Here is a 27,808-nt window from a genome sequence, read left to right as displayed (position 1 = left end):
AGTCTAGTGCTTTCAGGTTTTCCCTGGTGGTCTAGCTTCAATTGACTCACGCTTTCAACTATGAAAATACTAAACCACCTTCTGATTGCCTGAAGTCACAAGTTTTATAAGCAAAGATGGATAGTAGCGAGCAGTGGAATTTTTCAGTTTGTTAATTTTATAAGCAAACAACCAAACGGAACATACTCAAATCCTACACTACTTTAATTTAACTTAACCTTAATGGATTGTCTCTATGCCGATACTAATCTATGAAAGTTGGAATCGACTTATGAGTATATAGTCTCCCCATGTGTTTACATATTTGGAAATAGTTATCCTCAAATTTCTAACTCACAGTCAATTATAATCACTGTAGAGTCCGGCATAAATTTGAGTGACCAAAGTTTACATACAACATTCAAACGACAAGATGAAATCAACAGAACAAAAAGCAAATGACCTGAAATCATTGAAGTAGCAGTGAGAATGATAAAGATTAAACATTGAAAACCTGGTTCGTGAAGATAAGAGAAAACATAGCCAAGAGAATATTGGACTTGACTACTGTGACTAATTTCGAGGCGTATCATTAAAAATCTTCAATCATTGATCAAGGTTATCGAGTGATACCGCAACCAGATAGTCTTTATCTACCTTATCTTACCTTCAACTTACAATTATCTCAACGAATAATGAACGACGAGACAGGTCGTAGGTGTTGGGCATGCGTAATACATGTCCGAGACACCTGAGAAATTTGTCTATTATAACTATACTACTAACATATAACTATGAGCTATTCCCTTTTTTGTATTTGATTGGTTAAACTAACGATCACTAAGGTTCATAATAACAAACTTACTTATCATACCAAGCTGATTGATCGCCGACAATTTGGTGTAAATATGGAGCCATGTCCAATTCAACAGGGAATGTGATCGATGTATTGATTTTTGTATCATGATGACAACGCTTAATATGATGAAATAACAGTTGAAAAAAGTGAAAAGTCAAGAATATACATGGTATAAAGTTGAGAAAATAATTCAAAATAGTTAACAAAGTAGAATGGTTAGTGGCGGCCAAAACAAGACGTGGCATCAGTCCTCGGCGTCCCCAAATTTTGGTCTGAGCCATGTTGGTAGATGCAGACTACTTGGTCGGGGTCAGCGCGACTATCGTATGCAATGGTTAGAGACGCTGGGTGACATATTGCTCACAATTGCGTAAGCGTATACACTCTTTATCTTCCCTTAAACCGTGAGATTAAAATTACTTTATACCTTTCTTTCTACGAACTAATTCTTTCTCCCTGTATCATATACTTAGATGCAATATTTTTTATAAAATATATTACTACCATTGAAGTAGCTACTCCTATGAATTTGGTGTTCATCTTATTGTGCTAATGAGTTATGGCAACTTGGACTGACGCACATATGTGCCTGGTTTCACGTTGTTGATGACTGACTGGGAATGGTTAAAGCACTATTTGATGATTGAGATTATATCCGCAAACGCTGATTTTCATGGGTCACAAGAGACCGTGTTTCTACGTGGTATTGAACTTAATGTGTAATATCTGCAGTCTGCTTATTACTCTGTGTCTTTCACTCCTTCCATATCATTACAAAATACCTACTGATCGATTCCCTAGAAATTCCTATAAAATTTTCTTCTTCAATTTTTTTCGGGGGAGGGGTCAACACTATCGGTCATTTTCCGTTCACTTAGTGAAAGTAAGCGCTGTCTATTCCGGTGTAATGCTGATTAAAAAGTTCCCAGCCTTAAGTTTTTATGTTTTAATCCGTTATATCTGGTTGTGCTAAACTGCAGATAACAATTGAGGATAAGTCCAGTCCACTCGACTTTCAACTAATAGGAATACGGGTTTGAATCCCACTTCATTCATTTCCGTTTGAATATTTATATAATAGCATCACTTATCTTCACACAATCAATATTGTGCTCAGTAAAGCTGAATTCATTAAACCGTGGTTTTGAATTAGCAACGTTGCCTTGACAGTGAGCTCTTGATAGCAGTCTGGAGGAAACCCTGAATATCAGTGTCATACTTACTAGAACTAGTCAATATGGCGCACATGAAATCTTGAGGGAACTGAGGTTCTCTATTGGATCCAAATCTGGATCACTCAATTTCCTAGTCTTGAACGACACCACTGAACGGACCGAATAGCTCAGTAGTAACATATCAGATTGTGGAACTGAGTGGTTTAGATCTCGATCCAGTAGAACATTGGTTCCCTCAATATACCAGGTACGCCGTGTTAGACAGTTCTAACTAGCACGATACTTATATTCTAGGTTTCCTTCTGACAATGTCCAACCACCGTACCGTGTTTTAAACAGTAAATTAATTAACTGTGGAATATCATACCTAGAGTTCATCTTGTGAACTTCACTGGACTTATTACAGTGCAAAATGGACTGTTAAATGGTATTGAACTTTATAAATCGTAAAAGTTTGGTATTCAACTTTTGTTATCATTTTCAAGTGGAGGGGTGGTTCAGAGATTAAACGACTCGACTTTCAGTCATGAGAACATAAGTTCGAACCCCTCTCCATTTTGCTTTGGTTTGGGAAATCAGGTAACACCGCTGACTCTCATGTATTAAGAGCACAGCTCAAAGTCAAGTGGATAAATATATACCTGAAGAATCGCAAGTTGGATTTTATCAAACTCTGTCGGTATATAGACTATTTGAGCGAGAGCCTCAATAGTTCGTGTAGCTACCTGTTAATTATATACTGTGTAGTAGCTAGCAGTAGAATACAGAGTGTATGTTTTGTCCCATATAAGACAAATTAGTTGGATATATCTGGATTCTAGTACTGTTCATATTTACAGTAAGACTTGAACCCAGTATGTCTACTGCTTCAAAAACCAATGTAAACTATTCAGTTACAACAGAAATCATATTTACAGACTAATGATTAGATACATACCTTGAGATAAAAGCATAAAACATTAGGTAAATGAAGTAAACTGAATTGTTTAACAGCTGGTCGACCAATATTACATTGTGAACACCATATTAAACCATCAATTAATTCCGGTCGAAAATAGGATCCAAGACATGCTTGCAATGAAGTAGAACCACGTTGAATTACATCTAATGAAAGATCTAAGAATGGATCAACTGTTGATGATCTATGCTCACAACCTTCATAGGATATGACAGATTCCAAATCACCAAAAAACACCTACATATATATATACACACAATAGGGTAAAAACACACAGGAAGAATCAATTTTACACCCAACTCAAAACAAAACATAATAGAAAAAATCTATCTTTCATCGCTGCTTAAGTGAAAGTGTATCAAATCAAGATGGGGTTGAAGTGCAGCTCTGTATATATCGTTAATTCGTATAGATGGAGAACTGAAGGTCGTGCTATATCACAAACAGATTTAAGCTGCATGTAGACAGCAATTGTAACACTGCCGTAGTAGTTGGTGCCGCTTGTCGAGCAATATTGATTAAACTACTGATTCCTCAACGTCTTCTACCAAGTCAGGTGGGTTGGCTGAAGAATGGTAGAACTAAAAGTCGTAAACTTAAGGTTTGGGGGCAAAATCATACTATCGACTATACTAAGATGTGACAATTATAAGGTGTTTCTTTCAGATAACCATGATCTGTGATGCTGCCTTCGCATAATAGAAGGAGGATCACAAAAGACTGGTGCAAAAGTGACACATCTCATCTGATCCCGCGGATTTCCATTGACAACGGTAAGTTCCTAAAAGTATGGAGCTAACAAATAGAGAAATATTTACGAAAAAGTTATATGACTGACCTCCGTTGGTTATTCATTTGGCTTTGAAGTCATCTTCCTGAGTCATCAAAAACATTTCTAACTCAGCTTTCTTTTCAAGTCTCACAACAACAAAAATCCCTCAACAGTGTATGCAACCGTGAGGTAGTAAACACCTTGATACCTCTAACAGAACTGGAAATCAACTGACTGAATGTTTCGCTAGTTTAAATATATTGTATTTAATATTAGGAATAAGTTATTATTCGGGCACATCAACTTCCTAGCCATATCATCATGAAACGGTTAAACAGCAAACAATGCGAACCTGTAGGATTTGCTGGATAGTTAGCTAGGTTAGACAAAGACGATTTTATAATTAGACAAGTGTTTCACTGACTCCAGTCAGTCAGTCAGTTACAACGTAGGACCAGGCACTGACTCCGATAATCAATAACGAAATGAAATCGATTTATGCAAGAGAAAACTAAAATAGTCAAAATGAAACTTATTTTGTAACTATTGAGCAAACATTTGTCCCTCAAAGTACAATAATACAAGCTTAATAACAGCTATGAACAATCTGATCACTATGGGAGAGATGGCAACTCAGTTGATGAATCTTCAAAGACTGTATAGTAATTAGAACAACGTGTTACGCGTATGCTTCATTAATTATCCCCTACCTCAGAAGAGTAATGTTGACAGAAGTGGAAGTAGACTGGTAGAAAGGCTAAGGGTAGTGATGTGAATAGAGAAGTAAAGAAGCCATGATGAACAACAGAAGCTATTTTTGAGGACATTATTTTGCTTTATTCAAAGTTTGTAAAATATTAACATTTAGTTCTGTCCCCGGGTCATTCTACAAGCCATAAGCTTTCATTTGACTCATGATTCATGGTCATACCCTCTTTTATTCGAAAGCTACTGTAATTTAAACGTAACCTTTTGTACTCCATTTTCTACCCTAATGCTTAGTTTGGACATAATTGGATTTTCTAATTGTTTGTACTTTATGGTCGTGTTAGTCATTTATTTATCCATATATCCTTTTACATCAATCTGAATCAAGAACATAATCGAGTAATTTTCCAGTTGACTCGTCTGTTCTCTTGCTTGCCAACTAATCAGATGATAGTATAATTTTCAACTCTCTATTCGAAGCCCTTAGTCTTAATTCGGACTCATGAATTTCTAGCCTCGAGGTTGAACCAGTCAGCCCATCGTGTCAAGGCCTTAACCTAGATCAAGACAAGTTCTCTCCTGTATATTATCGGGTAGACGGATCAAGGATGTAACAGGTAGAAACAAACCAAACTATAATATCAGTACATGGAGTCATTGACTGTTGATCTAAACTGCTTCGATACTTACAGACTACCTGGTTGGAATCTGTGTGACTAATAGTTATTGGCTTTCAGTAACATGGTACAAAACCGATTGCATTATTGCAGATACTTTCATTTCGTCATTCCGTTAATTGTTGGATGATATTCAGTATTATAATCAGTACTACAATTATGTCAATTCCTCTGTTCATCGTTTTGTTGAAATTCATCTCACTATACTGAAGTCGTATAGTACAACTCAGGCGGATGTAATATTTTAGGCCAGTCCCTGCGTGGATCATGAGTAATTGACCTGTAGACGATTTCAAACCACATCATCTGAGGTTTCTCACAATATATATATATATATATGTAGCTAATGAAACAACTCATACTAATCAGTAAGTAATTTTACCAACGAATGCGAGATCTTCTGATTACACACCGCTTTTGCTTAACCCATTCCCTATATGTATTAGCCTGCTAATTGACAACAAAGTGTTGTAACCCATCGTATCGTATTAGAACTGTTAACACTGGAGCTGATTTAATGTAAGTCAACCATTCACCATATATATATATATATGCATAGACAAACTTTTTCTCACCTACCTACCTGATGAACAATACAATCACAAGAATCGGAACTTTCACGAGAACTAGATACTGATGATGCTTGTGAATTCGAATCCGGTTGTGGAATACATTCAGTTGAATTGATTATTTTCGATGTTTCTCTAATCGCTTGACTATTATGCTGCTGCTGATGATGATGATGCAGTAAATTATGATTTGTACTAATAAAATTACGATTTGGATTAGAAGAATGTTTTTCATCATTGATAAGTTTTTGTCCAGGTAATGTACAATTCTCTAATAAATAAAAATTGTATTTTACACGAAATAACTAACTTTAATGATTAAAATAACACGGGCTGATCTCAGTTAGACAATCATTAAAAATAAGTAAACACTAGATACCTACCTGTGTCAAGAGATTACAGGATTTCCCAGTCGTTTACATCTCCGACCCCGGCGGGAATCGAACTCACAACCTTCATGTATGAAGGCGGGTGCCTAACTTTTAAACCACTGAAAAGGTACCTGTTGTTTACATGTCTAGTCTCAATCTATTCGCGAAACTGCTCAATCATTGGAGGGTAACTGCATCACTACCAACATGGCTGAACTCCAATGGTTATGGTTTTTCACATGCATGTCAACTCAGTGGTCTAAAGGTTCAAAGCTCATCACGAGACTCGAGAACCACAAGTTTGGACCTGAATGGAGCTCAACACTAGGACGAAACAGTTGTTCAGTGCCTCCTTGCTTGAAACTGTTGTCTAACCAAACTCAGTCTCTGATATGAAGCGTAAATCGGGAAAAAAACTATATATACTCACCATCATGATCGTGTGGTGATTCCTCGCCAACAAGATGACCATGTATTAAAGTTAACAATGTTATAAGAAATTCATGAGCATCCCGTTGTTCATAACCAGCTAAATGACTTGCGTGTAACCAAATTGCATACAGTAGATTATTTGGTACAAATGGAGTAACAACAGGTTTATATAACTATATATTCGAGAGATAAAAAATCACATGGATTATGTATATTATAAATAGACAAGAATTAAACATTTAACAATTAATGCTCATCGTGACGCAACACCAACCCGCATTTGGAAACAAACTCTGTACAATGTGAAACTTTGACTGGAGCACTCCTAGGATTACTGTCGGTCCCAAGTCCTTGTAAAGGAGGAGGGTTCGGGATGGGTTTAGCAACCACGTTTCATGAAAGAGAACTTATCTAAAAAGAACTGTAGCCGGAGAATTCATTTTGACCATTTAAAATCTGACCTGAAAATTTTCATATAAAAGTTATAACTCCTTATGATGAAAGCCAAGATTTTCCTGAAATCACGAGGTCGATACTCCTGACAACCAGAGTAACAACTGATATGAGCACATGGAATGTCTATACAGTGTGGGAGACCGGAAGGATCATTCACATAGAGGTGGAAATGAGAATGCAGACTTGGAATCCTCAAGACAAAAGGGAAACATGCAGACATCAGAAGGATGAACAGCACTCGGCAACAACTAGGAAGGAGGGCTCAGGACGCAGTTGGTTGAATACCCCTGGTCAGCAACCTATGCTCCAAGATAGGTAACAGGCTTGAGTAAGTCTGTATAATGAGCACCTCTACATTAGCACATGGCATCAAGAACTGAAGATCTTAAGATTTAAAGAGGTCGAGTCGAAAATAAGGTGATGCAGTAAGTAACTCTGAATGATGACATTCGGATGAGGATTATGATATAAAGCAAGTTGAATCTTAAAAAACTGGATACTTCGAAAACCTATGAAGAATAATAATTGACTCAATATGCCAAAAATCGAAATTCATATGTTCGACCCGAAAACGCAGAGTTTAGGAACAAAGATAAAACAACTATCCCGCATACCTTAGTTTCCAGTGGTTTCTCTGATTGATATCGTTCCCGATTCTTTAGTCTTCACAAAACCACTTTAGTAAATTATATTCATAAAAACCCGGTAACTTGATCTATTCTCCGTACAAATTGAATACATTACATCAAACAACGTTGAAAGTACAAACAACTATTAAGTTAGAGTCTTCTTTCCTTTCTCTTTCCAGATGTCCTTATTCATAATAACTAGAGGTGACGAACATTGATCAATGTCAGTTTTGTACTAAACAGATTCTGTCGACTAAGCTACCATATGACCACTTATCTGAATGAGCCAACAAGGGAGTGTGCAATGACACTATAAGTACCCAAGACAGATCAAAAGCTTTGAGGAAAGTGGATATTCCCACCCTTTGCGCTCCATTGATTTAAATCATAATAACCAACTTGATTAACAGAATTCAATCAAGTACTAAGGATTATGCAACACGATGCACGTGTAATATCATGAAATGGATGAAGTTAAGAATGTAAACCACCAAGTCGGTAGCCTGATGGTTAACCATTCACCCCGACACGTCCTAGAGCTTTGAAATCTGGTAAGGTCATGGATATCTATTGTTGAGGGATCCCATACGAGTACTAAATAACTGTTCATACTTTCTGACTTTCACTGGTTGTCTAACTAAAGTCAGTCTGTGATGTACAACTACCATAAAGAGAAAATGACACTTTTTACTATCAAAATTGATTATAATTAGTGTAAATCTCCGATACAATACAACATGCATCAATCGAATTACACTTGACGGAGAAGGCTTCGAGGATGTGGAAACCTTCACATATCTGGGCAGCGTCATTGATAAACACGGTGGATCTGATGCAAATGTGAGGGCGAGGATCGGCAAAGCAAGAGCAGAATATTAACAACTGAAGAACATCTGGAGCTCAAAAAATTGTCAACCAACACCAAGGTTAGAATTTTCAATACAAGTGTCAAGACAGTTTTACTGTATGAGGTGGGAACTTGGAGAACTACGAAAGCCATCAACCAAAAGATACAGGTGTTTATCAACCGTTGTCTACGCAAGATACTTCGGATCCATTGGCTAGACACTATCAACAACAAGCTACTGTGGGAGATAACAAACCGAATTCCAGTGGAGGAAGAAATCAAGAAGCGCTCGAAGTGGATAGGATACACATTGAGGAAATCACCCAACTGCGTCACAAGACAAACCCTCGTCACATGGAATCCTGAAGGCCAAAGGAGAAGAGGAAGACCAAAGAACACATTACGCCGAGAAATAGAGACAGACGTGAGAAGAATGAACAAAAACTGGATAGGACTAGAAAAGAAGGCCTAGGACAGAGTGGGTTGGAGAATGCTGGTCGGCGCCCTATGCTCCATTGGGAGTAACAGGCGTAAGTAAGTAAGTAAGTACATCTATTTCAAGTCTATATGAGACAAGTTGTAGAGCAAATACCTCATTGTTAAAGGATATTACTAATCTAAAAATTGATGTTATACAAAACACCTATGTTAAGCAGTGCTTCTTATCAAGTGTTTCAAATAGTCAAATAAGATATTTATACAATAAATTATATGTAAATATACATATGTATATATAGATATACCTCTTGTGTAATGCGAACCATTTCGCAAGCTAAACAATTACGCGATCGAGTTGGACTTGAACATCTATGTAAATCAGCCAACAAATAGTCACGTAAAACGGGTGTATGGGTCAACGCTTGTATGACAACATTTAAGAAGCATGTATTACCCATATTGATAAGACCACGCATAGCTACATAAAATATACAAGAAAAAAAAGTATTTACATTGATTGATCTCTGAGTAGTAACCAATACCATGTCTATCTAATGGTTTATTGCCAACTACATCTAACCACTTTTTTCTCGAATGAAGATATTAATATAAGAGGTCATTAGTAAAGACTGTTCTATTTGTTATTTTAAACCATGGTTTAACTTAGCTACATACTCACTGAAAATGAGAGAGAACTGAATTGTTGTTTTGTCTAAGTACGAAACCACTCAACAGTGAGTATCCAAAAGGAGAATTCCTACAATTGTAGTGAGAAGCTAGGATCAGTGGGAGTTCAACCATTTCTAATATGAAACAAGTATCATCGATGATGGTTAGATGATACTCTGAAATTACTGAACTTAGAAATGTGAACCAACGGACAGTATCAGCTGTAGAATCTAAAAGTAACGTGCTTTCTATGAGACTAAGAAACCCTGAGCATGATTCCCCAGCGGTATCATAAGTATGCATTCCTGAAGTGTCCTATGACAGGACAAAATAGCTATTTTACTAGTTATCTAGGTAAAGTCAGTTCAATATTTAACCTATGAATAAATATAAAACTCATTATCAGGTACACTACAGTTATAAATTTGTAATCAGAAGGGGTTTTGTGGAGATTTCAGTATTTTTCATCGTTGAAATCATGAGTCAACTGAAGCTAGAACACCATGGAAGACCTGGAAGCACTGAATACTGAAATCTCCACAAAACCCCTTCTGGTTATAATCATATGCTCACTAGTGACTGACTTCAAGATACATGTCCTGGAGTTCTAGTGGGAAGCAGTGACCAGTGAAGTTCAACCACGTCTGTTGTGGGATAACAACTCACTGAAGACAATTGGTGAACGGTTGCTTAAACTTCGTGGATTGGTTGAAGTTAGACATTAATACCGTTGGATGCCGGCAGGCTCAGTGGTCTAGAGGTTAAGTGCTCTGGTGTGAGACTGGTAGGTCCTGGGTTCGAATCTCGTGAGTGCGGGATCGTGGATGTGCACTGCTGAGGAGTCCCATAATAGGACGAAACGGCCGTCCAGTGCTTCCAGATTTTCCATGATGGTCTAGCTTCAATTGACTCATGATTTCAACTATAAATTTGTAATTAATGTACTATAAAGACCAAAACAAGGTACACATAAATAAGTAAACTAGACAGTGTAACATTTTTTAAAAAGTGAACTTTGTATCAGTTAACAACTTAAAACATTCAAAATGTATCATTTTTTAGATTTCTCACTCCATAGGTATGGAACACAATACTAAAACAGGTGAGACTTTTTCTGTTTCATATCACGTCCTGAAAAATCTAATTTAATGAGCGAGATTATGGCCTCGTTACATAAATCAAGCGATCAGGATCAACTCTAGAAAACTGAACTAGTCTATTCAGAGAAAAAGATATATTCAACTTCTCTATTCATAGTGACCTACGATTAGGCCACTTCTTATATAAACCATATATTATAAAACTTTAACACCCATCTCGTTTTATATTTATCTCCACCTTGTCCTACCATATTTTCTATTCGCACACTCATCATTCATAATTTACATGGATTTTTTATTATAATTACTATCCTATTAAACCCTCAAATGCCCTGGTACGGTCGAGAGTGTGGAGAGTCCGCTCTCCCTCTCAAAATGCTCTCACATGGCCACGCGTATATAGCCTCTACTAGGGAAGTCCTACTCACTGCCTTCTCGTCGCATTACTGTTGTTTACGAAATTGAGAGGATGAAAAGCGAATGTACGGCGCTTTAAACGGGTTGATGGATACGGAAAATCCACATAGGGGAGTTGGAAAACCCTCATTCCAAACCAATGGTACACATGGACTCCAGTATCCTGATGGAACAAATGGCGTATGAATCAATCGTTGGTCACCGGCTACCATGGGACTGCATCTCCTCACGATACTCCACTACCTTGTGGATCAGACCTTTAGGTCGAAGGCTCCAAACGTGGCCCCCTAAGAAAACCACCTGCTTTGTTCTGAACATCCGAGCAGTATCACAGTCCACACACAAATCAAGTGACTTGTGTGACACATATGTGTTCGATTCCCCCCTTTGTACCAATATTTGTGTGTTTAAATCAAATAATAAAATAATCTTATTAAGTATTATATTCACACATTATTATTACTGTCATTTCAATTAGCTTGGTATAAAATATCTCCTGGTATATATTTTATCTTCATGATTTATTGATTGTAACTTAATACCTAACAACAAACTTTCCACCTTTCATAAATGACCTTATATACTTAGAAATGAAACATTAAGAATCCAGTTGAGCCGTAACTGTTGGTGTCAAAATTGACCAGTTTAATAACATCAACTATTGGATTGAGTTACGTAGGCATGTAAAGGCTACATTGGTTGGACTTTGAGTGATTGTCGTGGCCAATAGTTAGAGACTTTGAATCGTTTTCAATCGCTTAGATCCATCCATGTTTTGTATTCCTTTAGATTATAAGTTGTTAATTCCTTATAAACTTTTCTTGATTCATTAATTTACATTTTCGCTTCAAGTAGTATCTTTGACGTTTAACCGCTTCTATTACTGATGTTTGTCTAGACAATTTCGTCTTGGTGTACTTATCGGGTATGGCAACTTGTATCGATGTATACATTTGTCCGGATCTACATTGTGTTTCACTAACTGACTAGTTGACTAGTCTAACATAACATTGTCTAATTCGTTTATTTATGTATGTCTTACTTTGGTCTTGTAATACAATAATTACGTATTTATAACTACAGAGTCACTGATGATGAAGAAGTTACTGAGGACAATTGTTCACTCCGATATTCTTTGATTTGGGATACAAATAGTGAAATGTGGAACATGAGTTGCAATTTTTCAATGTGCTTATATTAAGTTGAAATTAGACGAGACAACTGACTTTGACACTAAGCACTAAGCAACCAGGACATGTTAATCATACCAATAACTAATCAGGCCAAAAAAACACAAAGTAGACGAACCTCCAGAGCAGCCATTTACAGTTAAGGGTAATACTGGAGTAATATGAGGTATTAGACGTAATTCATTAAACGATGGTCTCCAATAACGATTGGATAAACCTGAAAAATTAATCATAGAAGTAATGAGAATATTAAACACTACAGAGATTATTGATAAGAATATTAACTTAACTGTAACGAAACCTCTGAAGCAAGTTTGTAAAAGCTGACACAATGCAATGTTTTTGACTCCGGCACAATTCAAAACTTTCTAGTTGAGAACGAATATAATAATGTCATAAGACTATGTATATTTGATTTACATTTAATGAACAAGTGGAGCGATATAAATTTTACTCAAATAACACTAAAACTTTTCATACCAGCTGTACAAACGATAGCGTTTTTTTAGCGAGTTGATTTTCTACGGGATGGGGTCGCTAACCCCATGCCCAACCCTCCTCCTTTACCCGGGCTTGGGACCGGCAGTAGCCCCTGGAGGAGCTACAGGCGGAGATATTACCGAACTGTTTATAATTTTTGACGACTCTGTTTCTGTTTCTGATGGATCACTTACAATCAACCAGTCAGCTACAACGTAGGACCAGGCACATATGTGCATCAGTCCAAGGCCACAGGTAACGAACTGAGCCTCCTTAAGAAAATACTTATGGAAAACGGGTATACATCAATATTTTTTGACAAGAATATGGAGTTCAAACCACCTAAAGCATAAATAGCCTCTGAAGAAAAGAAAAAACTTTGTATGAACATCGATTTCGAGGGTGATATAGTTATAGACATCCTGAAGAGGAAAATTTCCGACTCTCAACAGAGAGTTCTTCGGAGCAACTTCGCGATTAGTGTTCTCCAGCCGACTAATGTTCGCCAATAATCTACAGGATAAATTATCTCATTCGACCAATTTCATGTGCGCTTATTAATCTACCTGTTTGGATGCAGTCAGGTATATAGGTCGTTCAATGCGTATTTTTTTCAAGAAAATGTGAGAACATTACCCGGCTTGTCTGAAAACAGGTGGAAATGATTCAATAAGCAAACACCCTGTGAACACGGGTCATTCAATCAAAACGGAATCGGAGTTTAAAGTCATTTACAAGGTAATTAGAAAGCTGTCAAAGACAGTTATCTTCCATCCCCTTAGCACTGCCGAAGCACCTGCTACACATCTAAAAAAACCAGAATAATGTGTACAAAAGAAACGTGTACAACTTCCTATTCTACGATGGTCTTAGTCATTCGGAGCTTTCTTTCCTATCACAAACATCTTCAATTCTATCTTCTTCTTTATAGACCTTTTACCTCCAACTGATTTGTTTCTGTTTCTATGATCCTCCTGATTACACATTATCTCAATTTCAACATTTTATCTGATCACACGGATCCTTCCCTCTCGAATCATAACTTCTTTATCTTCAATATTCAAGATCTCAACAACATTATTATCACTTCCCTTAATGATAATAGCATTTTCACTTCTTTATTTGCTTATATATTTTACCTCATTGTTACCATGTTTAGCAAAATTTTATTATCACTATTACAGTCATCGTTATCATCTGGAAAAAAATAAGTGTATATTTGTGATTGTACAGCTTTAGAAATGAACCCGCCGAAGAAAGGACTCAGCCGAACCAATCTTCCTTATTTGATTTTGTTTATGTAGGTCGAAATTGTCCATGAATACTGTTACTGTTAGGTAGAATGACTCTGGATATAATCTAGTTCTAGAAGAAAGCAAAAAGTGAATGCACCTGTTCCATTGCGAACGATTTTGAGTCATGTCGCCTAGTCATCAATCATTGGTTACGATAATCACACGGACCTTAACCAGAGTAAACATACGATCTTTATTTGTTGATTTAACAGATAATCAAAATATCACAGGAATATTTAGTAAGGAATGAGACTCACCAAATTGAGCTAAATAAGTGCGACATGCAGACTGATGAAAAGTTTCAGCCACAGAATGGTAAACAAAATCACCACAACCAGTACAAAATAATTCACCACGTTCTGTACAAACAGCTATATGAATATAACAAAAAAGGAATCTGAGTGAATAGTTTTCCATGAACAATAGACAAACATACAGAGAGAGTGTGAGTGATTAAAACCAAGTGTAGTTCTGTAATTAGCTTGCCAAGCAGAAAGTAGTTCATTTTAATTCGATTAATAATCATTCCTCACTAAAAATAATCAACTATAAGTTTGAAAAAAAAGAGATAAAAGGAAATGAAGAACATTTAGAGTAAAACTTTAAATCAGTCGAAACATTCATCATTTAGTCGATTCATAGCCGAAGAGTGACTCTGCTTATACTCTTACTACTTCCACCACTATGGGATTTGAATCGACAACTCCATCTCTGTGCTAATGTGGTATGGCAACTCGAACTGACGTACGTACGTACGAAGTCCTACGTTGTGACTGACTGGCTGACTGATTATACAATATCATAAAGTCTGTATTTTGGAGAAATCTCATGTAATGTAATAAAAAGCTTCGAATTACATTGAAATGAACAGTTTTCAACAAATAATGCAGTCTGAAATTTCTATAATTATTCATGAAAACTAAAAAAAGATTTACAGTTAACAACAATTATATAAAAACACAACAGACTTACAAAGATAATGATCAGGATGGTCTTCTCCGTGTAAATATATATGACGATAATCCCAACAAGCGAAATGAATACAATGAGCACATGCGAGTAAACATCCAGGTCTTATCAAATCTTTATTGCAAACGTCGAAATCTTCACCTCGTGTTTTGCATAAAGTACAACATAATGTAGCCTGATCAATAAAAAATGATGATAATTTCTGTAGTTTGAAGTGTAGTAATAACTGTTTTAAAAGTTGTTTGACGGCTACTTAATATATAATTTAAGTAATTGGAACTGAAGTGTTTAGATCTTTGTCCAACTATTTAGGAATCTCAAACTGTGTATACCGTTTGAGAATTACAGAAGACCGAATATGTTCAGGTTTGTAATGTTTAAATAAGTCTTTGGAAGGAAATACTACACGTAAATATATACTTGTTTGAAAATCAGATTGGAAAATATATGTTTCCTTTAGAAAAACTAGAAATCTTTAAATATAGTGTACAACTAAGATATTGCGTAAAAGTTTGAACTCGAAAGATGAATTTCAGCATGAGAGTCAATAGCTTAACGTCAACCATAAATCGAGTCTTCTCTGAAATTATATTTTAGTACATTTCAATTAATTAGCTAACCAATTCATTGTCACGGTATTTGTAACTTAGATTTACTTCGCATCATTAACAACTGATGAGCGTGAACTCACGGATATACACCTTGCATTAGTTTCACATCCATGTATTAAACCAGAGAGATTAAATAGTACTGCTCGAGATAGACTGGCTCAATAGTTGCATGCCAGTTTATCGGTTTATTCTTAGAGAAAGCTATGAATCAAGATCCGTTTATATATATCAAAGACCCAAAGATCATTCAAACTAGTGGCTTGAGACGTGACTAAGAATATAATTCAGCGGTGGCTGTGTTTTAGTTTTTTCTTATATGCATGATAAAAGTATGGCAAACCATAGTTAAAAGAAATTTATGTTGTATGTAATTTGACTCGATTGTATGTTTAGTGGCCTACTGAACCTAATCCCCTAGCAATCAAAATGGTAAAATAAAAATGGGTAGGATAGTAGTGAAAACAAAAGAGTTGAAAGTTCAGTCCCCATCTAAACAACTAATAGTTATACCTATAAACTTTTGTTTGCATAAAGCTATGAACACTTCTGAAAACCGAATAAACTTATATGTAGCAACTGAGATCTGGCTATTATTTTTCTGCTTATCCTAACAAAGAACATGTTAGGCAGACCAAGTTATGTGACAAGGTGTTTGTACCAACACATATTTAACACATCTCAAAACCAAGATACTACTGTTACAGAAAACAAGTTTGTTCCTAAATAGCCTCAATCACTACCAATCTTTTCAATCCAGTAACGAAAGTCCACGTCAAACGATTGGGATTTTATGTTATTTAGAAGCTTCAACTGAAAAATATTCTAACATGAAGGGATGACAGCGCATAAATAATGAATTCCCTACGGTAAGGCTAGGATTTAAGTTCATAGTGTGATGACTAACTGAGAGTATTTCGAACAAATAATAAGTCATTCGTAGTGTATGTAACGACGGAAAAACAGTATCCTAGATGAATGATCTGTAAAATCTCTAAATTTCTCAAAAGAGAATCCACCTTTTAGTGGACATACCTTATGAGTGAATCCACGCTGGGACTTTGGAAAAGCAATATGGTTAATGATATTTTTATATGCAATCTCATTTGTCTTCTGTGTGAAGAATTGATTCGCATGTTTGCAAGACATTTCAGGCATATTTGACCCCAAATGTCTATATTCTACCCTGATTACTAACTAGAACATAACTATGTTTTTTTGATCGATTTCATATCATTGATAAAAGCCTAAGAGACGGAAAACCTGAAATGTTTATAATTCGCGCCTGCGAGCGTGTGCTCTAAAACCGGTTCCATTGATCGGTTCCTTAAGGACCGAAATCTCTAGTGCTGAATGTCCCATTGACTAGCTAGCATCTCTCAGTCTTTTTCCTTATGGTCCAGTCTTCATGTTAAGGAACAACTTCCGATATTTTACAGAGATCAGTGGGATTAATCTAGCTACACGACACCAACAATTTCAGTAAACTCAATAATTAGTGGGCCATTACAATATCCAATCTCTTTGTGACGAGTGTAGTGATAAATAAATCCCCAAAATCAATAGCTTTGTAAGTTTTCGACATTGGATGCTGACCACATTAGTTTTAATGGACTCACCCATGGCTGGAGGCCCTCGGTCATGCATCCGCACCAGACCACGGGTGGGAACGCCATGCTCAACTTCTCCTGTGATCGCTGGCCAGTTTAGATCAGTCCCTTCTCGATATACTGATAATCTATCAAATATATCTCCCAACCTCCTCGCTTCTGACATCTTACTTCACCTGGTGGGTTGGATTCAGTTATAGAATGTGTTGCTGGTTAAAGTGTTGCCAAACTAGAATACCTGTGGCATCTACACGAGTTTGTATAAACTGATTGATTTCCTTGATCTCACTCATGACTGGTTCGGTACGGTTATATGTCTTTGGTGGTGTCCAGTGAGAAGTAGTCTAGTCATTTGACCGTACTAATGCTAGTCCTTGTGGTAGTTACATATGTGTTTGTGGATCTTGTTATCTGATTGAATGAATTTATCTCAGGGGAACAGGGATTGTCGAGGCAGCAGCTGCCGCATTACCACGTAGGAGGTGGGGCGGTTGAAATGTAAAAAATAATACGGAAACTTTCCAATGCAGAAGAGATGAAAGAAGATAGTTGTATGTAGAAGTAAATAAATAGATGAGTTAATTAGTTAGTAACACAGATAGTGTGGGTCGGCAAAAGTGTGAGGATAAGAGGAAAATATAGATTACAAGAAGCTAGACAAAAAAAATCAATGATTATCACAGCCACCACTGTGCCGTGTGCATCAGCTTGGCAGAAATACCACACTCCATCTCGGCTGGATCTCCGGGGCTTACTGGTTGTTATCTAGCGATCTGTGTTACAGACCACATTTTATCATGTTTAACTCTGATTCCAGAGGACCGTTTGAATGTCGGTCTCTGAGATATCATGAGAGTTTTCTGTGACATAGTTGTGTAGACCAGAATCACTCTTTGTAGAAAGTGTTTGCTTTTAATCCTGGTTCAGTTTCTTCATAAGCGTCACGGTTTCAGTTGAATATTAACCATGTAGAGCGCCGAATAGCATTGTCCCAATGTTATTTGTCAAAGGCTTCACTGTTTTCCTGTAGGATACCTTCTGACACTGAAAGCTAAAAGAGAATAGGGGAGTTTTGAATGTCAGTCAGTCAGTCAGTCACAACGTAGAACTTCGCACGTACGTACGTCAGTTCCAGTTTCCATACCACATTAGCACAGAGATGCAGTTGTCGATTTAAATCCCATAGTGGTAGAAGTAGTAAGAGTATAAGCATTATGTGAAAGATTAGGGTTTGAAGATGTTATCCAAGGAGTATAATCCAGTGAAATAAATTTGGAAAGAGAGAAAGGGTAGGGACATGAGGAATTCAGAAGATTAGAATTTGGGAGAACACAAAGAGGGGATGCATCTTCGTCATTGCAAACGATTTCGAGCCATGTCATTCGAGGTCTCTAACCATCGACTGCTATCATCTCGCGAATCCCAACCAGATAGTCTACACCTACCAACATGGTTCAGTCCACTTGTCAGTGGCTTCATGGATTTATGCCACGTTTTGGTCTGAACGCCTCTAGCTTTCTTCCAACCTACTCCTACACCATAAAACACTGCACATCGGGGCAGTCGGTGGTTGGACATACGTAACACGTGTCCCAGCTATCTCAACTGATGAAGTTTCACTACTTCATCAACCGATTTGCCATCCCTACCTAGTACCTGTTTCCTAACAACTGCATTACTTACCCGGTGGTCCCAGGATATACGAGCAATGCGTTGAAGACACCTATGATCAAATACTAGTAGCCTACGAATATCCTCTACTCTTATCGGCCACGTTTCACTGCCACAAAGTAGGACGGAACAAACTGCTGAACAGTAAACCCGTCCTTTGTTGCTAGATGGATATCTCGCCTACGCCATAAATGACGCAAGTTGGCGAAAGCTAGACGAGCCTTCTGTATCCGTGCTGAGATTTCGTCACACACCAGACCACAAGGGCTGATGAGACTCCCGAGATAAGTGAAGCAGTCAACACGCTCAACTACTTCACTCCCTATCATTAGTTCAGGTGTTTATGCAACCCAATCCTGAAGTAACATTTTGCACTTCGAGGGAGAGAATCGCATCCCGAACATGCCTGCATTGTTGCTTATAGTGGTCAGAAGACTCTGCATGTTGCCAGCGTCGTCACCAAGTAAAACTATGTCGTCGGCGTATTCTAAGTCAACAAGTGAGCCTCCTGGTAAAAGTTCAACTCCTGGAGGTTTAGCTGATGAAAGTGTTATCTCTAAAAGTATGTCAATGACAAAGTTAAACAAGAATGGGGAGAGTGGACAGCCCTGAGGAATACAACTTGAGGTAATCAATTCTGACGACAGTTCACCATAGGCTCTAACTCGACCAGTTGTGTTCGAGTAGAGAGCCTTTATGAGGTTAGTGTACTTCTTTGGCACTCCTTTCAGTGACAAACACTGCCATAGAACCCCACGATCAACGGAGTCAAATGCCGCCTTAATGCCAAGAAATACTACTGCTGTCACACCTCTGTACAGTCAGCAGTACGACTTCGCCTTCGCACCTTGGGATTGCTGCTTTTAGTCTCACCGCTCTTCAACCGACCTGTCTGGCATAGTAGAACCTTGAGGAACGATTGTTCCAGCCAGCATAGTTCGATTGGATCATCACAATAGGCAAGCCCGACCACCACGTCAAAGTAGCAGCAACGGTCGGGAGTTTTGAATGGGATCCATTTCACAAGTTTTGATGTGATGGGAACTACGTCGCTATCATCTCTTCTTCTAGCAGTCACCTACTGTTAACTCCTACTATCATTAAGTGAGGTGCATAATGCGGTGGATGACTTCTCGAGTGAACTTGCAATGCGTACTGTGGTTTGTCTGTCATCTCTCTAATGATCACTTCTTTTGCTATACCTGTCCTGGCAGTACTGGTGGAAGGCGTAAGGTTGTTTTCAATTTAAATGGAACTTTCCTGGGTGAGGTTGTCGTATTTTTTCCAGGTACACGCACAATAACCACGGAAGCGGATGGCGTAAGATGAACACATGGTACTACCTGGGTACTTCCTGTCATAGCCACAAAAGACCAGGCTACCAAACAATTTCATTCGAATTCTGCGTTTTCTATTCTAACGAGTAACGGACATATGACATGGTTGTCGCTTTAATATCCTCCTCCAGAATACAGCGGTTCCGAACATCTGGTTTGGGGGCGGTTTTGGCTTCCGTTTTTCCCACTTTTATAGGTATTATCAGAAATTGGAATCTCTATCAGAGTTTAATCTTTGGTGCCTGAACAGACTATCTGTACGCTTGTGTCGTGTGGACGGTACTTTATACGTCGCTCTGAGATGGTTAACTTCGTTTTATCTTAAGGCTTTTTTATGCATGTAGCTAAACAAAGAGTTTTACTTACTATCATCTCCTGCATTAAGATTTCCACTTGCCATCCTTCTAGTTATGGTGTATGTAGTGGTGGGAACTTTATTATTGTGAGCGCTACTCGATGAACGAAAGAAATAAATATGAGATGGTTTAAAAAGAATGAGTATAAATGAAGCCGTCGTGAGAATCCCAATGGTTAGTTTGATTGCATTGATAAATTTACCAAATAGTTGCGCACATTTAAAAAAAGCAGGGGTTTCGTACATGTGGTCAGTTAGCTTTGCATTTATGCATTTATCACATCAAAAGCATACTCGTCCTACTTTAACTTGAATCATTGCAGTTAAGGTTTGAATTTTTCTCCAAATCTTTTTTCGATACTCCTTTTCAGTCGGATCTCGCACGAGTGATCGTGTTTTGTACTTTTATCGATCTTCCCTTCATAAATCCGTTTAAAATGGTAGGCTGTATTTATAAATATGGACAGTTCAGTTGTTTTCCCTCTGGAGGAAAGAATGCAATATGATGAGTATGAAATGTGGTTCTAGAAAATGTGTAACCATTTAAAAATCACCGCACACAAAGGATCCTAAAAGCCCAACCCCGGTTAGCTCTGCATGTTTTGCTGTTTCAATTGTGGCATTCATCCATCCATTTTTCGTTGTCCATGTTCATTTAGCTTAACTTGCAGTCATCTTTAGTTTTGACGGATGGTGATATGGGTTGAGAAAGATAACTAGAAGTAATGTGGTTGCTATTTGTTAAAATTAACTGTAGATATTTCTATACACTTCATGCTAATCATACGTTATTACTCAATTATCATGGCTTTCAGCAGTTGTAATATATTCCGTACTGTGCAATTCATTTGTTTTCATATCAGAAGTTTTAAGGATCATATTACGTGCCACATTCACTGGCCATCTCTAATTCTCCTATTACGACAAGCAAGTACACAAGGTTAATATTTTCGAGGAGGTGAGTTGATAAAGACTCTGTAACAACACAGCCTCAAAGACACTTCAATTTGCAACTCCACATTTAACCCTACCAGCAAGTGCCTTTGCATTGTACTGGAATCTCTCCCACAAGTCTTGCGCTAGCCAGTGACTGACTATGCAAACATCACGGTTGAAACAACTAGGGAGAGAGCAGTTGACCAAACATCTACACCCGTAGAACAATTGTTTGGCTTTGGTTTGTTGCTGATAGTAAGCTGTGTTATTGGAGTTGTCTACTGGCAAATGGAGATGTAATTGCTCGGAAACCTGAAAAGTTACGTCACATTTGAGCATTAGGGCTGCAGAATTTGTCAAAATACAATTCAGTTGCTTACAACAAATAGTTATCAAGTCACATGGAAGTCGTTCTGGTTAGTCATGCTTCATCCAGAAGTGTAAGAGTTTAAATGAAAGTAGATTTTTTTCTCACAGGTGTAAGAAAACACAATAGTTGGTTAGAAAAATACAAGAATAGATATGAACAATAGAGGTGCTGCATGACATAAAGTAGACGAAAATTCGTTAGTCCAATGCTAGTCCACATCAATCTTTTTTCGAGTGCTCGATCTGAAACGATGTTATCTGTGCGTATTAACGTAAATGCTTAATATTCTGCGGAGAAAATCTACTAGTGAAGCTATAATTACATAGACTGATACAGCATTCCAGGAACTATAACTTCATGGTTCAAAAAATGAAGCTACACAAGAGAGTTCTCCTTCAGATTAACACTACTATAATTGTTGCTCGTGAACAGGCATGGTAACCCCAGGTAGAACTAGTTTGTTTCAGGGTCTTTTAGCATGCATTTTTGAGCATATGCATATGAAAGTGAAAAAATCCTTCCCAGATGCATACTATATGACATCTAGTTTTTGTTAATTACTAGTTTTCACGTTTCACTTATCTGCTTTTGTATGTTGTATTTAATCCTTGAATCAGGAAGAAATTGGTGCTGATACTGACTTAAAATCGTTTCTTTCTTACTTCTATTTATTATACCTCCTGGTTGGTAGTGATTCTGTTCCACTTATTGTTTGAGTGGGGTGGCCATCATGTTGATTCTCTGCCTCTGATTGAACTTGCTTGACCTAATTAGTTTGAATTACTCCTTTTTTGTTGAAGCATATTTACGATCTGATAAAAATACCCAGTGCTCTTGGTAAGTATCTGGCCTTTACGATTCTTAACGTTTTGTTCATCCGTTGCCTAACAGTTTTAGACACTGAGTAGGTTAAACTGAACTACCCATTAAGGTAAAGACATACCTTTTACCTGGCAAGACAGTGGTTATTATTCGCTCTGTCTGACTTCTTCCTACATAAATTTTGTTCCTTACCATCCAAAGTCCGTAAATAAAGACGCAATATCTGGCATTACACTTGCCTTTTCAGTTTCCCTTTATCTTAACCATGTATATATGACCCATATAAGTTGGTAATTGACGATTATGCTTTAGAACTAACTAGGGCTTTCATCGCATCATTCCACACTTTTACTACACAAAATGTTATTCTACCGCCATATCCAATTACATTGGTAATTAGCTTTTGAGTGCGTTTTGTAATACATAGGTTACCGTTTGCTCTTAATCTGTTTCGGAAACATAGTTATTAAATTCTTCATATGTTGCGCTTGTCTTCCCTTCATTTTTTCTATGAAATCAGCTCAGTATTTTTTTAGTGTTACAGAAGACATTTGTATATGGCAAATATTATGTAAGCAAAGACCGTTCAACTCTGTTCTGGACAATCCTTTCCAGTTCTTTCCGGTTTTCGTTCACCCCACTCATGTCCACTTTCATTTCTCGACATAGTGTATTCTTTGGTTTTCTTCTTTTCCGCTTCACTTCACAATTCCAAGTTGGGGCTTTCTTCTTGATGCAGCTTGGTAATTTCCGTGATGTATGTCTTATCCACTTCCAACATCCCTTCCTAATTTCCTACTCAGCTGGAAGTTGGTTTGCCCTCTCCCATAGTAGGCTGTTGCTGACTGTATCCGGCCAGTGAATGCTGAGTATTTTGCGTAGACAACTGTTTATAAATACTTGTACCACCTTAACGATGGTTGTAGTAATTCTTCACGTTTCAGCTCCATACAGTAGATTTAACTGTCTTGACATTCGTATTGAAGATTGTGACTTTGATATCGGTTGACAGTTGTTTTGAGTCTCACATGCTCTTCAATTGTAGAAATGCGGTCCTTGCTTCGCTAATCCTCGCCTTTACATCTGCATCAGATCCTCCTTTTTCATCAATGATACTTCCCAGGGACGTGAATATTTCCAATTATTCCAGTGCTTCTCCATCAAGTGAGATTGAGTTGGAGTTTTCAGGCCCACTAATGTAGAGTCTACTGCTACTCTTGTTGCCTTCATCTGCATTTGTTGGTATGTACGAGATAGAAGGACTAGGTCATCTATGAAGTCCATATCTTCTAATCGATTCTGAAATGTCCATTGTATTCCATGTTTCCCCTCAGATATGGAGCTCTTCATAATCCAATCGACCACCAGTAGAAAGAGGAAGGGGAGAGTAGACAATCCTGTCTGACTCCGGTCCCTACTTAGAAAACATCTGTCACTTGTCCTCTATAAACAACTGTGCAGTGTTGTCTTTCGTATGAATTCCAGATGACGAGTTTCTCAGGTGTCGAAGGATCTTTCTTAGGATTATCCTATCCACACTGTCAAACGCCTTCTCATAGTCAGTGAAGTCGATATATAGTGACGAGTTTCACTCAAATGATTGTTCAACGGTGGTCCGTAATGTCGTGATTTGGTCTGTAAACTACGGATCCTTACGGAGTCCAGCCTGTGGATTTCGAAGCTGGGCATCTGATATAAACATAGTACCATGAGACTTCACCGAACCACTACGTTTTGTCCAACTTGCCGAGTGTGTGTCAACGACTAGACAACTGAATAGTGTGGTTGCAGAAGGACTTTTTATCCAGATCTTGTAACAGCCGTTTCACTGCTGAGGAGTCCCACAATTGGACGAAACGACCGTCCAGTCCTTCCAGGTTTTTCATGGTGGTCCATCTTTAGTTGTTTCATGATCTCAACTATAAAAAACAGGTGTTTGCCAAAGTTATATTCCGTACGATGTACCATTTTTAAACAAATTATAAAAACTATGAACTCGTGCTACTGTACAGAACACAAAACTGTTTATTAACGTGCTGAATTATCCACATGAATATTCCATCAAAAAATTTCACTCTTCTTATCTACTTTATAACCTTACTTAAACAATATCTTATCTGTAAACCCGTGTTGTAAATTACTTGCGCTTGCTATATATTATGATTGATCATAACACTCATATTTTTGTGTATACAAACTTAACCCCTGTTTCTATGTCATATTTTGTATCAGCTTGAGTGGCTTACTACAGGAAAGCCTGTAATGTTTGTGACGTTTTGATTATGCCCGTAAAATGGGATGCCTCCTGTTACATATTGTCATATGGAAATAAATTACCCGAATTTTGTGCTGATGATGTCGTTCAAAAGGACGATGAATGCTCCACGACCAAACCATCCAGCTCAGAGAACAAACCTGCGTTCCGACGCAAAATGCTGAACAGGCGTTTCGGACGTTGGATTGAATTGGATGGTGTCTTAAAGGAGTTCCAAAAAGTACGGAAGAATAATTCTATCCCTTCTCAGACTACCCATACTCACTACATTCACGGCGAAGGTAAACTGCTAAAGGACATGAGATCCAAATACATGTTTGTGGTGTTTCATTGCACATTCGGTCATAGGCGTAAACCACTAGGTCTAACAGTGAATAAGAAATCCTAAGAACTTTAACTAACATGTGACGTTTAAGGTCTAAGTTTGTAAACTGCCAACAAAGGTTCCGTGCAAACTCGGATGGTGAGGAATTTGTCATAAAATCATACAACATGCCTCACAATCATCCTTGTAGTAGTTCATGGTTGGTTTGTAATCCATAGACCAGAAGATTGTCCTCAGAAGAAAAATAAAATCTGAAGCCAGTATTATCGTCAATTTGTAAATTGTTTCTCCACATAATCTTCCATATTCAGAAATTCGCCAAGTTGTTCACCTGCATAGACTTGAATATTAGAAAAGTTTGAGCCTTTTAATTAGTTGACAGAAGTCATAAGTTGTATTACAGGAAACGTATGGATAGCTTCCTAGCTTACTCAATGCAATTCTTAAAACAAAAAATCAATCGTGAAACAAACGATTAAACCTCGTTATCAGTATCAAATTCAATAAGTAAATGAAGTAGCAACTGATAGGATGTACCTATAAGTGTCTTACTTGCTGTAAACACTGCTCTTCATTTCCTAACCTTCCTAGAATTTCATCTAGTTACTTGGTATTAAAAACCAAACTTCAGGCACCAAATGAACGAACTCAAAATCTTTAATTAGTGATATGAAATCTGAGAAAAATCCAATTAGAACGTTAATAATACTGTTAGCAGTTCACTGTTTACATACAATAATGAAATAACTGGTAAGCACTATTTAGAGATTACCCGCCAACATGCGTTAAAACTTTGTTTATGATTTGGTCAGTGATTTCGGATTCTGTTGACAGAAGATTATTTTTAAGTCTTTACGAGAGTATTATCTACGACATGTTCTAGTTATCACGCTCATAATAAACACGCATCGCTTTACTTAAGAAGAGTATTCGGCTAACTTATGTGGCACTCACAGTAATGTTATACATAATTCCTGTATAAATTCAGAAAGCGGGTAGAAAAATCTATCAACGTCAATTGTTACTCATAATTTTTCTTTCTCAGATACCTTACGTAATAATATGTCAGCCCAGTCAAAAACGATATTTATAATGGGTAGAACTGTATATTCGCAAGTTATATAGTATTCATAAATAGTTTAACGCTCAATTGCCTCAACCTACATTTTATTGACAACTACCAACACCCATGTTCATCACTATCATAACTAGAGAGGTGAGTCATATGTGAATTATTTTGGAGCTAATTTTCGCTTGAAACTCTGAGTTCGGTCTATTTTCGACTTGATAGACGGTGAATTTTACTTGCCTGAGTTTGCATTGTTACAAACAACCAAATTAGGATTGCTAGACATTCATCCAGGTTGTGAACAACAAATATGGCAAGCTGCTAATAGACTGGAATAAAAGCTACGTAATAAGCACAGAGACTGCGAAAATCGACGTGTGATGGAAAAAATGCTGTGAATAGCTGATAAAGAACGACATTTAAAATCCTCGACAACATGTTAAATGTGAGCGAGAACCAGTGACATGACTTTTCGACCATGCCCCAATACTACGCAACAAAGTTTAAACAAACTATTATTATTATTATTATTCACAAACACCTTATGGGTACATAAGTGCTGTGAAGAAACCATTTCGGGACTCTACAAAAAAGCAATAAGGCACAACGACCAAAAAGGGAAAAAAAACAAACGCCACGCCCGAGAAAGGAAGGAAAAGGAAAACAAAACACGATTAATAGAATAGTAATAATAGTAATATAAATCAGGGTTCTGAGTAATTAGCAAGAATTTTGAATGATTTTTGAGAAAGGAAAGGAAGAAACTAAGGAAATAGAAATAAAGGAGACGAGGAATATGTAAATATCTTCACGCAGAACAAGAATAAACAACTATGTATGTATAGCAAAATGAGTAATAAAAATAAAATAAAACAGAATAAATCAATAAGTAAATAACTTATTAGTGAGGTAGGATATGACGTTAGAATAAATGTTTGTGCGTGTACAGTCATAGTTTTGGGTGATGCTATGAAAGTCTCAACTAAGTGCAAAAGATAATCTATATGTATGAGTCGTGTATATACATAGTGAAGATAAAACGGGTCTGATAAGTTGAATTCAACGTAACTCAAGTTATTGTCTCAATCCAAAGCTTCGTAATCTTAAGAATAATATTTATTTAGAAGGAAAAAAAGGAGAGAGAAAAGAAATGAACACATAGTGAAAGGGTCCAACCATGATCATAATAGTGTAATGGGTATAGACTTTTGAGATGAACGAATAATTTTAAAATAATAATAATAACAACAATAATAAACCCTTACGGATAAATACGTTTAGATTTATGTAACAGTATACAGAGTGAAACCGGGTATTAGTATAAACATTAGTGCAATAATAATAATTCAGAATGATGCTATCATAGTCACAATTAATTGCAAAGAATAATTAAATATAAATTTCTACATGTTATATATATGTTGTGAATATTTAAAAAAA

General features: G+C 37.1%; 1 protein-coding gene across 1 annotated transcript in view; it reads right to left on the bottom strand.

The window, feature by feature from the left end:
* Positions 1 to 16,881, bottom strand: part of Smp_074400 (ubiquitin-specific peptidase 22 (C19 family)) — a 19,580-nt gene extending 2,699 nt beyond the window's left edge. Inside the window, exons 1-9 of the mRNA XM_018797882.1 lie at positions 16,634 to 16,881; positions 15,003 to 15,165; positions 14,279 to 14,377; positions 12,365 to 12,463; positions 9,176 to 9,348; positions 6,499 to 6,673; positions 5,712 to 5,968; positions 2,951 to 3,208; positions 845 to 954 (exon numbers count right to left, since the gene is read on the bottom strand). Coding sequence (XP_018652880.1) covers positions 845 to 954; positions 2,951 to 3,208; positions 5,712 to 5,968; positions 6,499 to 6,673; positions 9,176 to 9,348; positions 12,365 to 12,463; positions 14,279 to 14,377; positions 15,003 to 15,165; positions 16,634 to 16,756 — 1,457 coding nt within the window. The 5' untranslated portion in view covers positions 16,757 to 16,881. The remainder of the gene's footprint in view (positions 1 to 844; positions 955 to 2,950; positions 3,209 to 5,711; positions 5,969 to 6,498; positions 6,674 to 9,175; positions 9,349 to 12,364; positions 12,464 to 14,278; positions 14,378 to 15,002; positions 15,166 to 16,633) is intronic.
* Between the last annotated feature and the right edge of the window lie 10,927 nt (positions 16,882 to 27,808).

Source organism: Schistosoma mansoni, chromosome 6, assembly GCF_000237925.1.
Source record: "Schistosoma mansoni strain Puerto Rico chromosome 6, complete genome".
NCBI lineage: Eukaryota > Metazoa > Platyhelminthes > Trematoda > Strigeidida > Schistosomatidae > Schistosoma > Schistosoma mansoni.
This window is presented reverse-complemented; position numbering and strand designations above follow the sequence as displayed.